Below are 14,967 nucleotides of genomic sequence, written 5' to 3'. Positions count from 1 at the left end.
TGGAGTGTTCGATCCAATCTAAGACACCATCGATTATAAGATGCCTTTTATGCTCTTAAGAAAGAAGAAAATGCTGCCAATTAAACTGCAAATGGTTGCTTTCTTATTGCTTAGAATTTTAATTTTATACTTATTGAAAGATCCCTTTTAGACTTACTTGTACATAGTGTTATTTCTTTTAACATATATTGTTCTCATTCGTTCATAAAGTGGAAAGTAACGGGGAAATAAAGTGGCTTTGGTTTTTCTAAGCTTCCTCACATTCAGGGTAGTTCTGTACTCAGCTGAAGCATCTTTGCTTGGAACTGTTGATGTCTGTGTTTCCCACAAAATGTGGTTCTGTGTGCCATCGAGAACATTGGTGAGCAACATTTCTTACAAGAGTACTCATGACTTATTCCAAATCTGTCTCCTATTGTGTAAACTGATGCACACACAGGTAATGCAACCACAGCACAACTACCACCTCGCAACAGTGACTATAAGACACATCCCAATTTCCAAGATATCAAACATGAAAAAAAATACATCTTAGACTCAATGAAATATGAATTCTGAGACTCAGTCAAAAAACACTACCATGGGGCTTCCCTGGTGGCACAGTGGTTGAGAGTCCGCCTGCCGATGCATGGGACACGGGTTCGTGCCCTGGTCCAGGAAGATCCCACATGCTGCGGAGCGGCTGGACCTGTGAGCCACAGCCGCTGAGCCTGCGCGTCCAGAGCCTGTGCTTCACAACGGGAGAGGCCACAACAGTGAGAGGCCCACGTACCGCAAAAAAAAAAAAAAAAAAGAAAAGAAAAAATACTACCATGATCAACCACCCAGGTCTGTCCTAAGAATGGGGTTGGCATTGGTGCTACGTTCTTATCATTAAGCAATAATTTCCTTCTGTAAATTTGCAAAACTGAATAGTTTCCTGGGCAGTAATCATTGTAGGGAGTTCTTCGTGAGCAAATAGAGTCAAGGAGGCTTTTTGCATGAAGTAAGTCAAAAGCATGAGATTTGGCCCGGACATGAGGAGACCACGTCTAGAGAGGAAAGAGCACAATTTAAAAGGTTCAAGAGGGTAAACAAGCATGTCATGTGGCAAGCACAGTCGAGTAACCGGGCTGGGGGTGGGGTTCCATAAAAGAGTCGTGGGGTATGAAGGCATGAATTTTTGCTGTAAGAACGTAAGTTCAAGTTAGTATGTTTCACTTGTAGAAACATAATAAACAGTTCCAGTATTTCTATAACTTTTATTTCTTTTCTTACCATAGGTCCTGATGTTTTTAGTTCAAAGAACCTTGCCCTTCAAGCCCAGAAGAAGATTCTGAGCAAAATAGCCAGTAAAACTGTGGCCAACATGCTGATTGATGACACCAGCAGCGAGATCTTTGATGAGCTCTATAAAGTCACCAAAGAGCACACACACAACAAGAAGGAAGCCCACAAGATCATGAAAGACTTAATCAAGGTGGCAATCAAAATTGGGATCCTCTACCGGAACAACCAGTTCAGCCAGGAGGAGGTTGTTATCGTGGAGAAGCTCAGGAAGAAACTGAACCAGACGGCCATGACAATCGTCAGCTTCTATGAGGTAGAATACACCTTCGATAGAAATGTGCTCTCCAAGCTCCTACATGAGTGCCAGGACCTGGTGCATGAACTGGTACAGAGACACCTGACACCCCGGAGCCACGGGCGCATCAACCATGTCTTCAACCACTTTGCTGATATGGAGTTCCTCTCCACCCTTTATAGCCTGGATGGAGACTGTAGGCCCAACCTCAAGAGGATTTGTGAAGGAATCAATAAATTGCTAGACGAGAAAGTCCTCTGAATGCCTTCCCTCCTCCTGGACTTGGCTGCATTCATGTTACAGCACCCAGCGTGTTCCAGGTGAGAATCAGGAAAACAAGAAGAAACCCTTGTCAAAGATGCCCGTGTTCTGTCCTGTTCATCCCTCTGATGTTGATGCTAGATTGAGCTCAGGTGTGTTTATCACCTAAGCTCTCTGCTGAGGTCTGTACTTAAAATCTCCTTTGTTTGCAAGCCCAAAGGACATCTCATCTATTCTAAGCAGAAAAGCTGCCCTACTCATCTAGGTGGGCCCAGTTCATCTTGTGGAATGGAAGGAGCCCTGGACCAGGGGTCAGAGGACATGGGTTTGGTTCCCAGCTCCATCAGTTACAATTTTGTCCTCTGGATCCTGGAACCATCATGCCCACCTGCCTACCTCCCAGGGCTGCTGTGAGGATCAAATGAGATTATGTTCATGCTTTTAAAAACTAATAAAAGGTCTAACTAGTTTCTCTTTGGCATGTGGCAGGGATCAACCTGGATCTAGACTATTAAGCAGCAGAGAAAAGAACAATAGTTTCTAATGGGCTGGGTTTGCAATTTGTCTCTAGATGTGCTGTTTCAAACAAAATAAAAATGAATCCAAAGGTGTGAAAAAGTATAGCTGCAAATTGGAAAAGTATTTTTCAAGAGCTATGTTTTTTAGGTCTTAGATGTGCAGGTTTATGGTCCTGCAGAGGGAAACTTTCTGGGGTGGGGAGGGGGAGAGTGGAGAGAGAGTTTCCCACCCATCATGCAGAAGCAGAGAAGAACTATGCTCCCCCTGCCCCTGCAGGACTGGCCTCTCCCCATCTGAGGGGCACCATCCGGGAGGCACAGGGAAGGTTTATGCTGGCATGCACAGGAGAGTTGGGCAGAATGAAGCCCTACCCATCTTTCTTGGTCTTTCACAGTCATTCTGTGCTGTTTTCTCTGGTTTGTTAATAAATTGAAATTACCCTTCAAATAAGAAGTTTTGGAGTTGTGATTCAAAAATCAAATTCCTTGGAGTTAGATACAGTGTTAGGAATAATGGGATTGAAAGGAAGACGACAATGAAGAGTAAGAGCTTTGCACTCAGACCCTAAGGGAAAGTAGCCCCTGGGGTAGAACGTATAGTGTGGAGGCTGTTCCCCTGGTTAGTGGGGAGCTAGTTCATAGACACTGTGACCGCCTTCTCTGAATGTCTCAAATCCTTGCTTTCACACAAAATATTTAATGCCTTATAACGTTGTCTGGAGGACACCACCTTAAGAGATTTGTCCTTCCATCATCACCTCCTGTCCTGTTATGCTTCCCCTGTATCTGATGATAATGCAAAAATACTATATTAGCTCAGCCCCATGGTTCATCCCACCCCATGGCCTCTCTCTAGCAGAGATGGTTGGTGCGAGGGTGTGAAAAGATGGTCACTGAACCTGCTGTGGCCATTCAGCCCCAACTGGCTCCCATGTCAACATCAGTATAAAGTATCCTGTTAAGTTCTTCAGCTACCAGTATTCAAAATTACTTCACAGGAAGGATGTCCAGCGGGGAATAGGGAATAGTTACGTCAGCCCCTGTCTCCATGTTTGACAAACATGGCCCAGCCCCTTCTCACAGTCCCGAGGACAGAACAGTGATGCCCTGTGCACATCTGGGCTGGGGAGGTCACTGGTCATTTAGGCAGTGCCCGTGGAAGATACAGGCGACAGGCTCCTCCCTGCCCACCTGCCACCAGGCAGCAAGCAGCCCAGCCGTAGCCGAATTTTCACATACAGAGTCCTCCTCGATGCCTGTGTTGGTGTACTTGTCTGATGAAGGACCGCTTTCTAGTATGATGGATGGTTCTAGAAGCAGGTTCTTTTTTCACTAAGTAGGTGGACCTACCCAGAGAACTCAGCCCTGCCAAAGGAATGGGTGGAACTGTCTCCTGTCCATCTGAGACACAGCAGGGAAGAAGGCAGGATCCCCAGCCAAAGAGGACTGCAGGTTCTCCTCTCTCCACAGGTCACGGCACAGTGGGAGGTTCTGAGCCTCAAGCCACTGAAGGAATGGGGTGCAATGACGATGTGGACCAAAACGTTCTACCACCTTAGGCTTCTCCACTGAGGCAGCCAAAGGGTGCTCTACCACGAGGCCAGCCAGGTGTGTCTCCATCTTATCAACAGTAGCCAAGGGAACCTGGGTTACCCAGGCACAAGTAACCCACCACGCCTCTAAAAAGTCAACACCTATCCCGTGTATGCCTTTCAAATATACCGCTGGCATGTAAATTCATGTGATGATTGAGTTTCATGGGCCAACAGAAAAGCTTACAAATTTCAAATATTTTACATAACAATCTAGTGGCCAAGGAATCTCATTATTGGTTTATCCTGAAGACTCTAACCACGTCACTTAGTGCCCCTAAAAAGCTGTTTTGGTTGAAAACAATGTGACAGAGGCCAGCAGATGCTTATAAAAATAAGACTCTGTAGACATACATTTGTGCTTGGAACTCTGTACTAAATTTTCGATAGTGAAAACCCACAAAAGCAAAGTTACAATATCTACATGTAGGTGGCACCTTAAAGAAAACCGATTTCAAAAGAAGCAACAGTACTGAAACACTCACTTGCTCAAGCCCCACGCAAACTTCAGAGAGCAATGCCTGGCTCAGCAACCCAAGGGCAGAGACAGGACCCATTCTTTAAGGGTTGTGGGGGTGGCAGGAGCAGTTTCATCTGGAAACATCACTGAGTCTTCCACCATCCCTGAGCACTTAGCTCTGTCCCCAGCGGAGGACACCACCCCTGGTTGTGTCCTTCTTTGTGTGTCTGAACCCTACAGAAACACATTCCCTGCTAGCTGTGCCTGCCATGTGTCTGTTATCACTCTTCTTCCCTGTGTTTGCATTTGTGAGTCTTGACACCCTCAGCAACTCCAGGTCTCTGCTCAGTGACAAATCCAAATGAAAAGGCTTCATCATCTGTACTTCTCCAAACTCCCATCTCACCCATCTGTACATTTTTCAGCAGCAAATCAGTACATTCATTGGCTGCTCCAATGAACTTCTTGTATCCATTTATATAAAAAAAGAAATGAGCTCAAATCAGGCCTATGCACCCTCTGCCCCAATATTTTGGGGGCTTTTAAAAAAAAATTCAACGTGGTCCCAGATGTCAAGAGCAAAACCAATCAGTGAAAATTCTAGATCAGCCAACTCTGGCTGCAAAGACATTGCATTAGCAGGAACTGTCCAGGAATGGAATGGGATATTGACAATAGAGTCATGAATCAGATGGCCTTTGAAGAAAGGGTTTCCAGGGCCCTCCCAACTCAGAACTGTGTGGTCAGTGGGTTTCCTTTGTTTAGTGTGATCCTGCTATTGGGCCACAGCTCAAACCAGGCCACCTCTTGCTCTTTCCTTAGAGGGAGGCCTTGCTTGATAGGGGAAAGACTCTTCTACAATCCTGTTCCTCAAAATGGCATCTGGAAATCCCTGAAAGTTCTGGGGGAGCAGGGGTGAGTGGGTTAAAGTCCATGAGTTCTAAATGGAGTTTTTAAATTTTTGTTTCATTCTGACAACTTAAAAAAAAAAAAATCAAAATCAGGGACTTCCCTGGTAGTCCAGCAGTTAAGACTCTGCGCTCCCAATGCAGGGGGCCCGGGTTTGATCCCTGGTCAGGGAACTAGACCCCGCATGCCACTACTAAAGATTCCACACACTGCAACAAAGATCCTGCATGCAGCAAAGAGGATCCCACGTGCCGCAACTAAGACCCGGCGCAACCAAATAAATAAATAAATATTTTTTTAAAAAAATCAAAATCAGCCTCAGTACTTTCTGAGTCACATAGGGATGACTACCTTATAGCCACGTGGTGCCATCCGTCTTCAGGGTCCGAGTTTCTCTTTGTGTTTACAGTGTTGTTCATGCTGATTGATCAAGTGAAAGAAGAGAACTTAACTTAATGCATTTCTCTAACTACCTGGGCATCCCCTAGGGGTCTGCAGGCATAGCTTGGGCATCCATGAGTTCTTCATTTTGAGAAATGTTGCTACAACATATGAAAGTATAGGCTTGCAGAGAATGAATGAGTGTTACCCTGCCCCTGACGGTGACTCATTTTTGGGGGCTCAAAGGTTGAGGGGTGAACCTGTGTCTGGGGGACACATAGGCCTTCTACGGAAAGAGGTGGGATCCCACATGTCCCGCCTTCCCTTTGAAAACTGGCCAGAAAAAGCTACCATAAGTAATCAAAGAATTGACCAACCCATCCTGGCAATTCTGATAATATATCTCAAAGCACAAGAGAGGCCATCGCTGGACACACCAGACACTGCTCCTCCCAAGGAAGGGAAGAGTGGAGAAACCTTGCAAAACCTCCTTGTGAAGAAAAGTCACCTGCACCTGCTCATACTCTCCCAATCCAGCAGCACCTGTTGGAGTGCAGAGGCCCAGGTATCAGTTGTGTGGTCCCAGGATCCTAGGAGCTTATTTCTTATCTGAACTTAAGGCATGTGACACTCAGAATTCCTCCCAGTGTCAGAAGAAGGAGTGGTCAGCCAGAGCAAGCTCTCTTTCACACCTTACCTCCAGCACTGGTATATTCTCATTATAGTGGTATAGTGGTATATTTATATATTCCTCAGTGACACTACTAACCTGTCCTTTCCCTACCTTGTCATTTCTATGCTGAGCTGGGGCAGGTCTCTACAGAGGAGAGGTCTGGCCACTCATCCAGGAAGCTGGAGCTTGGGCAGCCAGTGTCCCCCAGGCTGTGGTATAGAGCTCCTCTTGCTGACTCTAAGGCCTTTCTGGACCAGCTCCTGGGACAAGGGAGTCTGGGGTTTGGCTCCGCCTTAAGGAGGAGCTGGGTGGGAGCCAGAGCTTGGCACAGAGCAAGTGCGGAGGCTAGCAAGGAAGCCGCAATTAGCCTACTTTATGGAGGGAGAGAGCACTCTTCCAGCCTCTCTCACTTGTGAAAGAAGAGCTTGTGGGCTGGTCCCTGGTGGGTAATTGGGGTCCTTCCACCTATCAGAGCAGCAGCTTCCCTGCTGAGAGGGTCATACTTCCTCAGTGATAGGATGGGGCTACCCCTGCTCTGTGATTCAGAAACAGTTACAACTTGATTTTAGAAACAGGTTGTTGAGTTTGGGTTTGGGGAGACCAGGGAGATGAGTATTTTGGGTTTTATTTTCTTTTCAGCTTTCATAAGCAGCAGAAGGTATAGAATATGAAACAAGCCATGAGTCAGGAGGTTTAGTCTCAGCTTGCCCAATACCTGGTGATTTCCTTATATCAATACTTCACTTCTCTGGGCCTCAGTTTCCTCAACCGTAAAAACAGAGAGTTGCACAAGGTCTCTAAGAATCCCTCCAGTCCCAAAATTTCACATTCCGAGTATCGTAAGAGGGAAGAAGCTCTGCGCATTTCTATATTGTATGTTTCTTAGAAGTGAAGCTGTTCATTATTTAAACGAAGCAATACTTCCAAATGGACTGAGAAATGACACCTCAATGATTCCCTTCTTCCAAATGGACTGAGAAATGACACCTCAATGATTCCCTTCAAGATCTTTGAGCATAGAAAGTAAAAACAAAAATGAAAACAGACAAACAAAAAACCTAGGAATAAACCTAACCAAGGAGGCAAAAGACCTATATGCTGAAAACTATAAAACACTGATAAAGAAAATTCAAGACAACTAACACAATATTGTAAATCAATTATACTCCAATAAAAATTTGAAAAAGAAAGGGGGTCTTCCCTGGTGCCGCGGTGGATGAGAATCCGCCTGCCAATTCAGCGGACATGGGTTCCATCCCTGGTCCGGGAAGATCCCACATGCCACGGAGCAACTAAGCCCATGAGCCACAACTACTGAGCCTGTGCTCTAGAGCCCGTGAGCCACAACTACCGACCCCATGTGCTGCAACTACTGAAGGCCACGTGCCTAGAGTCCATGCTCCACAACAAGAGAAGCCACTGCAATGAGAAGCCCACGCACCGCAATGAAGAGTAGTCCCCACTCACCACAACTAGAGAAAGCCCGTGCGCAGCAATGAAGACCCAACACAGCCAAAAATAAATAAATAAATTAAATTAATTTATTAAAAAAAAGAAAAACAAGAAATAAAAAAATTAATTTAAAAAAAGAAAGAAAATTGAAGACAATTCAAAGAAATGGAAAGATATTCCATGCTCTTGGATTGGAAGAATTAATATTGTTTAAAAGGCCATACTACCAAAAGCAATCTACAGAGTTAATGCAATTCCTATCAAAATACCCATAACATTTTTCACAGAACTAGAATAAATAATCCTGAAATTTATATAGAACCACAAAGGCCCAGAATTGCCAAAGCAATCCTGAGGAAAAAGAACAAAGCTGGAGGCCTACCCCTTCCAGACATCAGACTATACTACAAAACTATAGTAATCAAAACAGTGTGGTACTGGCATAAAAACAGACATATAGTTCAATGGAATAAAATAGAGAACCCAGAAATAAACCCACATACCTACGGTCAATTAATCTATGACAAAGGAGAGAAGAATATACAGTGGAGAAAAGACAGTCTCTTCAACAAGTGGTGTTGGGAAAACTGGACAGCTACGTGTAAATCAATGAAATTAGAACACTCCCTCAAGCTATATACAAAAATAAACTCAAAATGGTCAACTATAAGACATGACACTATAAAACTCCTAGAAGAGAACATAAGCAAAACATTCTCTGACATAAATTGTAGCAATATTTTCTTAGATCAGTCTCCCAAGGCAAAAGAAATAAAAGCAAAAATAAACAAGTGGGACATAATTAAACTTACAAGCTTTTGCACAGCAAAGGAAACCTTCAACAAAATGAAAACACGACCTACAGAATAGGAGAAAATATCTGCAAATGATGAGGCCAACTAGGGGTTAATGGACCTAGAGAATATTATGCTTAGTGAAATAAGTCAGACAGAGAAAGACAAATACTATATGATACCACTCAAATGTGGAATCTAAAAAATAATACAGGGCTTCCCTGGTGGCACAGTGGTTAAGGATCCACCTGCCAATGCAGGGGACATGGGTTCAAGCCCTGGTCCGGGAAGATCCCATATGCCACGGAGCAACTAAGCCCATGCGCCACAACTACTGAGCCAGCGCTCTAGAGTCTGCAAGCTACAACTACTGAAGCCTGCACACCTAGAGCCCGTGATCCGCAACAAGAGAAGCCACCACAATGAGAAGCCCGCGCAACACCACAAGGAAGAGTAGCCCCCACTCTCTGCAACTAAAGAAAGCCCACACGCAGCAACAAAGACCCAATGCAGCCAAAAATAAATACAATTTTTAAAAATTAAAAATAATACAAATGAATGTATATACAAAACAGAAACAGACTCACAGACATAGAAAACAAATTTATGGTTACCAAAGGGGAGAGGGAGGGCAGGAAGGACAAATTAGGGGTATGGGTTTAACAGATACAAACTACTATACATAAAATAGATAAGCAACAAGGACTTACTGTATACCACAGGGAATTATATTCAATATCTTGTAATAACCTATAATGGAATATAACCTGGAAAACAAACAAAACTGAATCACTATGCTGTACACCTGAAACTAACACAATACTGTAAATCAACTATATTTCAATTTTTAAAAAAGATTTTTGACTGTAGATCTAAATTCGTGATTTCAGAAGGGAAAAGCTTTAAGCCAGAAAATGCAAGGTAAAAACCACAAAGACCAGTGAACTGCACAATGTGGGCCCAGGTAGTCAGCCAGTCACCAGCTTAGTAGGGGCTCACTGCTATTCAATGTTAGGACTGATCTTTTACTGAGACATACATTTTAAGCTGAAACGTGTCCAACTCCAGTAATGTATCTCTGTAGAGATAACAGGGTAATATGCAAAGTCATGAATAAGTCACTACCGATTTGAGTCAAATATCATGGGAAACTATCAGAATTACTTTAAAATATATTAATAAAGCCATTTCCCCCAAAAATGGGACATTTTATGGAATTCTCAAAACCTTCCCCTGCATTGTTTGAATCATCTTTAATACATATCTTTACACAGTATATTCCATGCACCTTGGTGTTGCGAACTCACCTTTTTATTTTTTTATTTTTAGGCATTTTATTTTAAATATAGCAGTGTGTAAATGTCAATCCCAAATTCCCAGTCTATCCCTCCCTCCCACCCTTCCCCACTGGTAACCATAAGTTTGTTCTCTAAGTCTGTGAGCTCACCTTTTTAAAAATAGCTTTATTGAAATATAATTCACGTAACATACAATTCGCCTATTTAAAGTGTAGAATTCAGTGGCTTTGGGTATATTCAGAGTTTTGTGCAACCACAACCACAGTCAATTTTACAACATTTTCATGACCTCAAAAAGGAACCTGGTACCCTTTAGCTATCACCTCCCAACCCCACCTCACCTTACTAGCAATATAAAAGTGGCTCGCCCCTCCCCCCCAAAATATCATAAACAATAATTTATCAATATTGGAATTGCCCTATGATTGTAGATTCAGAGCAAACAAATCCTGATGACACCCATGACTAAGACTCATTATGCTGAACCAGGTTGAGCCTCAAGCATCCTCTGTTGAAGACAAGCCTCATCAGCCTCTGCATGGGGGGAAGGGGGGCGGATTCAGCTAAGTGTAAGGAAGAGTGGGTACTGAAGTCTCGAACTAGTATTGTAGAATATCTATTTCTCTCTTTGATTCTATCAGGTTTTGCTTCATGGCTTTTGATGGTCTGCTGTTAAGTGCATAAACGTTTATAATTGTCATATCTTCTTGCTGTATTGAACCTTTTATCAATATACAATGTACTTCTTTGTCTCTTGTAACATTTTTGGATTTAAAATCTATTTTGTCTGATATTAGTATAGCCACTCCTGCTCTGTCTTGGTTTCTATTTGCATGAAGTATCTTTTTCCATCCTTTCACTTTCAACGTATTTGTGTCTTTGGATCTGAAGTGAGTCTTTTGTAAACAGCATATAGTTGGATCATGTGTTTTTATCCATTCTGCCAATCTCTGTCTTTTGATTGGAGAGTTTAATCTATTTACATTTAAAGTAGTTACTGATAAGGAGGGACTTACTTCTGTCCTTTTGCTATTTGTTTTCTATATGCCTTATAGCTTTTTGTCCCTCATTTCCTGCATTTCTTTCTTCTTTGTGTTTAGTTGATATTTTGTAGAGAAATGTTAAAATTCTTTCTCATTTACTTTTGTGTATAACTATTTTCTTTGTGGTTACCCTGGGGATTACATTTGACATCCTAAAGTTATAATACTCTAATTTGAATTTATACCAGTTTAACTTCAATAACATACAAAAACTCTGCTCCTTTATAGCTCTGACCCCACCCCTTTCAGTTGTTGATATCACAAAATGACATCTTTATGCATTGTGTCCCTCAAAACATAAACAAATAATTCTTTTAAATGTACTAGTCCTTAAATCATGTAGAAAACAAAAAGCGGAGTTACAAATTATTGTTACATTAATATTAGCTTTTATAATTGCCCATGTATTTACTGCTATTGAGATCTTTACTTCATAAGCTTCAAGTTACTGCCTAGTGTATTTTTTTTTTTTTTTTTTTTGGCTGCCTTGGGTCTTTGTTGCTGTGTGTAGGCTTTCTTTAGTTGCAGTGAGCGGGAGCTACTCTTCATTGCGGTGCGCGGGCTTCTCATTGCGGTGACTTCTCTTGTTGCGGAGCACGGGCTCTAGGCACATGGGCTTCAGTAGTTGTGGCTCGTGGGCTCTAGAGCGCAGGCTCAGTGGTTACGGAGCACGGGCTTAGTTGCTCTGAGGCATGTGGGATCTTCCCAGTCCAGGGCTCGAACCCGTGTCCCCTGTATTGGCAGGCATATTCTTAACCACTGTGCCACCAGGGAAGCCCTGCCTAGTGTCTTTTAATTTCACCCTGCAGGACTCCCTTGAGCATTTCTTCCAGGGTGGGGCTAGTGGTAACAAACTCCCTTAGCTTTTGTTTTTCTGGGAACATCTTAATTTCTCCCTCACTTCTGAAGGACAGTTTAGCCAGATATAGGATTCTTGGATGATGATTTTTTGTTGAAAACTGGACATTTGAATCTAATAATATGTTAACTTTGGAAATCAGGTTCTCCCCTTTCCCAGAGCTTGCTAGATTTTGTTGTTTCTGTTGTTGTTTTATTGTCATAGGCTGTCTCTGTGCCAAGCCTGAGGTATAAACCTAAGGTCTTCTCAGCTCCTTTCTGAGCTTGCACTTTTCCCTGGGCATGCATAGTCACTTTCTAATTTTCCCCATATATGAAGGTGATTTTGAATGTCCTTGCCTTTGATACCTGGCTCCCAAAAAGGAAAAAAGAGAAATATGACGAGGGGAAGGTGCCAGTTCTCTAAATCCCCTAGAAGTCACATCAGCTGGAAGATGAGGGACTTACAGCAATGGTGGGAGGTACGACAATGATCACCTGCACCTCTGTGATCAGAAGGAGCAATCAGTGATCAGAGCACAGATCCCCGATATTTGGAAGACAGGGTCCTTTTTGCCCACCTTGGTTCCTGCAAGCTGTGCGTAAGATGCTACAGGGACATGCGCACAGCTGCCTGCCACGTGGCTGGGGATAGGGAATGGGTAGCTACTACTGTGCTAATAGCTGAAATTGACCAAAATTAACCTTCCAGGTCTTCCTCTGCAAGTGACAAGCCTTATTCAATAAACTCCGGAGTTCCAAAATAGTTATGTAAGACAAATTCTGCCAGTGCAATTGTTATTCTAGGTGGGGAAACACATTTCCTGTTGCTTCTTACTCCACCACCTTCCCAGAATCCTCCTTGGCACATTCACCCTTGGGTCCCCTGTCTGTTCACCCCATGCCCTAGCACATCTATATATGCAGGACCTCCAGTTTTCCTGTTCCACCTCCTACCTGGGTGTTCAGACTATTGAAGAGGTCATGAATTCCTCAGCAAGGGGCATCACAGCCACATGTCAGGATTTATTGGTCCCAGAGAACCAAGGACCCACCTCTTTAAATCTCTCAACTCCTCCTCATTTTCTTGCAGTCATATATCCTGTTACATTTTTGCCTAATTTTCTGCCAATGTGATCAAATTCCTGAGAAAAAGAGAGGGATCTTCATGCTCTGTGTGTGTGTGTGTGTGTGTACACACGTGTGGATATACCAGCACCTTCTTCTAAATCACAAAACCATACCAAGTTTTGGGTTTGGTTTTCTTTTTTGTGTGTGTGTGGTATGCAGGCCTCTCACTGTTGTGGCCTCTCACTGTTGTGGCCTCTCCCGTTGCGGAGCACAGGCTCCGGACGCACAGGCTCAGCGGCCATGGCTCACGGGCCTAGCCGCTCCGCGGCATGTGGGATCTTCCCGGACCGGGGCACGAACCCGTGTCCCCTGCATCGGCAGGCGGACTCTCAACCAGTGCGCCACCGGGGAAGCCCTTTTTTCATTTTTTTAAAGTTAAATTCTGTCAACAAATTTCCCCCAAGCTCTCTAACTACGGACAGTAGGGTTGTTTGAAGGATTCTTGGCAAAACGTAACATCTGCAAGAACTTGAACAAGGAAAACCAGCCCATGAGCATGCATGCTTGATGCCTCTGAGCCTGGAGCAGGTCCTCCGACCATGACTGGTAGAGAGAAGTGGTGACATGTCGCCTCCCATCTCTCCCCTCATTGCCTCTCACCCTCTGAGTGATGTTGGTCTCACTTGTGGACTAATAAACACTGGGTTGATGGGAGGGGAGACTGCAGGCTTCTTTACCCTGAAGAGAACTGCAGCTTGACTGGGCTGCTGAACTGGGCCTTTGTGAGGAAAGAGTTCCCCCCGCTCTCCTCCCCCACCTTGTAAATGCCCAGGGAGAAAAGGCCCACAGGGGAGTGAGTAACCCTCACAGTCGTGGCTGGCCAATTCCTTGCTTGCCTGTGAGTTCCCAGAGGAAATGCAAACAAATCAGACTACGCTTGGCTGCTGGCCAATGAATCTTTTAACTTCTTCAATAAAAAGTCTTTAAAACTTTGATTCTGACCCAAATCTGCTCTAGCATAAAAACTGCTGGGCCTCAAGTCTCTCTGTTGAGGGAAACAGTGTGTCTGTGGCATTTGAATAAGGATGTTTATCTCAGAAATGGTTCCTTGAGCTCTACCAGGTTCTAAAATAAGCTCACTGCATCTCACTTCAGCCTTCAAACCTTCCTGAATATCAGGTGTGTGCTTACCTACACCCCTTATAGCAGTTGTTGGGTGAATTTACTTGTGAGTGCTCTTAACTCCATCTTCTTTCTTTGTAAGCCCCCAATTTTGCTTTGTAAAAGGGCCCAGAGGTTGCTGAGTTTCCACTGAAACCAGGACAAGAGAGAACAAACACTCAAGCAGGAGGCACTTAAAAGGTGTTGGTCACTGGTATTCACTATCCAAAGTGGTCCTGGAGCTACCACATTACAAAAAATAAAAAATAAACTTAAAGAATTGGTGAGATATAAGGTATAGTTTTGTTTTCTTTTAGACTAAATGGTAAATTAGATTTTTTTTCATTCCCCCTTTGTTGCCGCTTACTTCCAAAGCAGATTATATGGCAGATACCTGCTCTCTAAAGCCACATCTCCTGCCCTTATAAACAGAAGTCTCAGGAGGAGGAAGAACCAAGTTTTCCAGACCTAGGCATCTCTCCTAGTCTCAAATCAATACTCTTACCACCTTTACTTCCACTTCTTCCTAGAAATAATATTATTGAGTTCACTTTGAGCCTTTGAGAGGAAGTCTGGAGGAAATCAGTTGCCAGCAAACCACTAAGCAGTGGTTTTTTAATCTACCCTGTCACCAATTTACCTATACAACATGGACAGCTGAACCCTCGATGTGTCTCCTGGGTATTGAACTTGAACCTCCTCAACCTGAAATCTGCCAGCTCCAAACCTGTAGCATACCTGGGAACCCAAAGCCATCAATAAGGTTCCCCAGAAAATCTCAAATAGCTGGAAAAGTAACTGGGAGGAGAGGATTCCAAACTCAAAGAGAGAAGAGAGAATCACAGATCAGACCCCAGGCATATTTTTTCAGAAAACTGGCATGAGCAATAATTGTTAACCCATTTCTTTATTTGCTCCCTTAATTAACACCTTCACAGAGTCAACCCCAAACT

General features: G+C 43.6%; 2 protein-coding genes across 2 annotated transcripts in view; one reads left to right on the top strand and one right to left on the bottom strand.

Moving 5' to 3' along the window:
• Positions 1-2,294, top strand: part of TNFAIP8L3 (TNF alpha induced protein 8 like 3) — a 39,979-nt gene extending 37,685 nt beyond the window's left edge. The window contains exon 2 of the mRNA XM_060005244.1: positions 1,263-2,294. Coding sequence (XP_059861227.1) covers positions 1,263-1,825 — 563 coding nt within the window. The 3' untranslated portion in view covers positions 1,826-2,294. The remainder of the gene's footprint in view (positions 1-1,262) is intronic.
• Positions 1-14,967, bottom strand: part of AP4E1 (adaptor related protein complex 4 subunit epsilon 1) — a 107,203-nt gene that overhangs the window by 3,365 nt on the left and 88,871 nt on the right. Inside the window, exon 23 of the mRNA XM_060005236.1 lies at positions 9,315-9,371. Within this exon, the coding sequence (XP_059861219.1) occupies positions 9,355-9,371 (17 nt within the window). The 3' untranslated portion in view covers positions 9,315-9,354. The remainder of the gene's footprint in view (positions 1-9,314; positions 9,372-14,967) is intronic.

Source organism: Delphinus delphis, chromosome 2 (genome assembly GCF_949987515.2).
Source record: "Delphinus delphis chromosome 2, mDelDel1.2, whole genome shotgun sequence".
Classification (NCBI taxonomy): Eukaryota; Metazoa; Chordata; class Mammalia; order Artiodactyla; family Delphinidae; genus Delphinus; species Delphinus delphis.
This window is presented reverse-complemented; position numbering and strand designations above follow the sequence as displayed.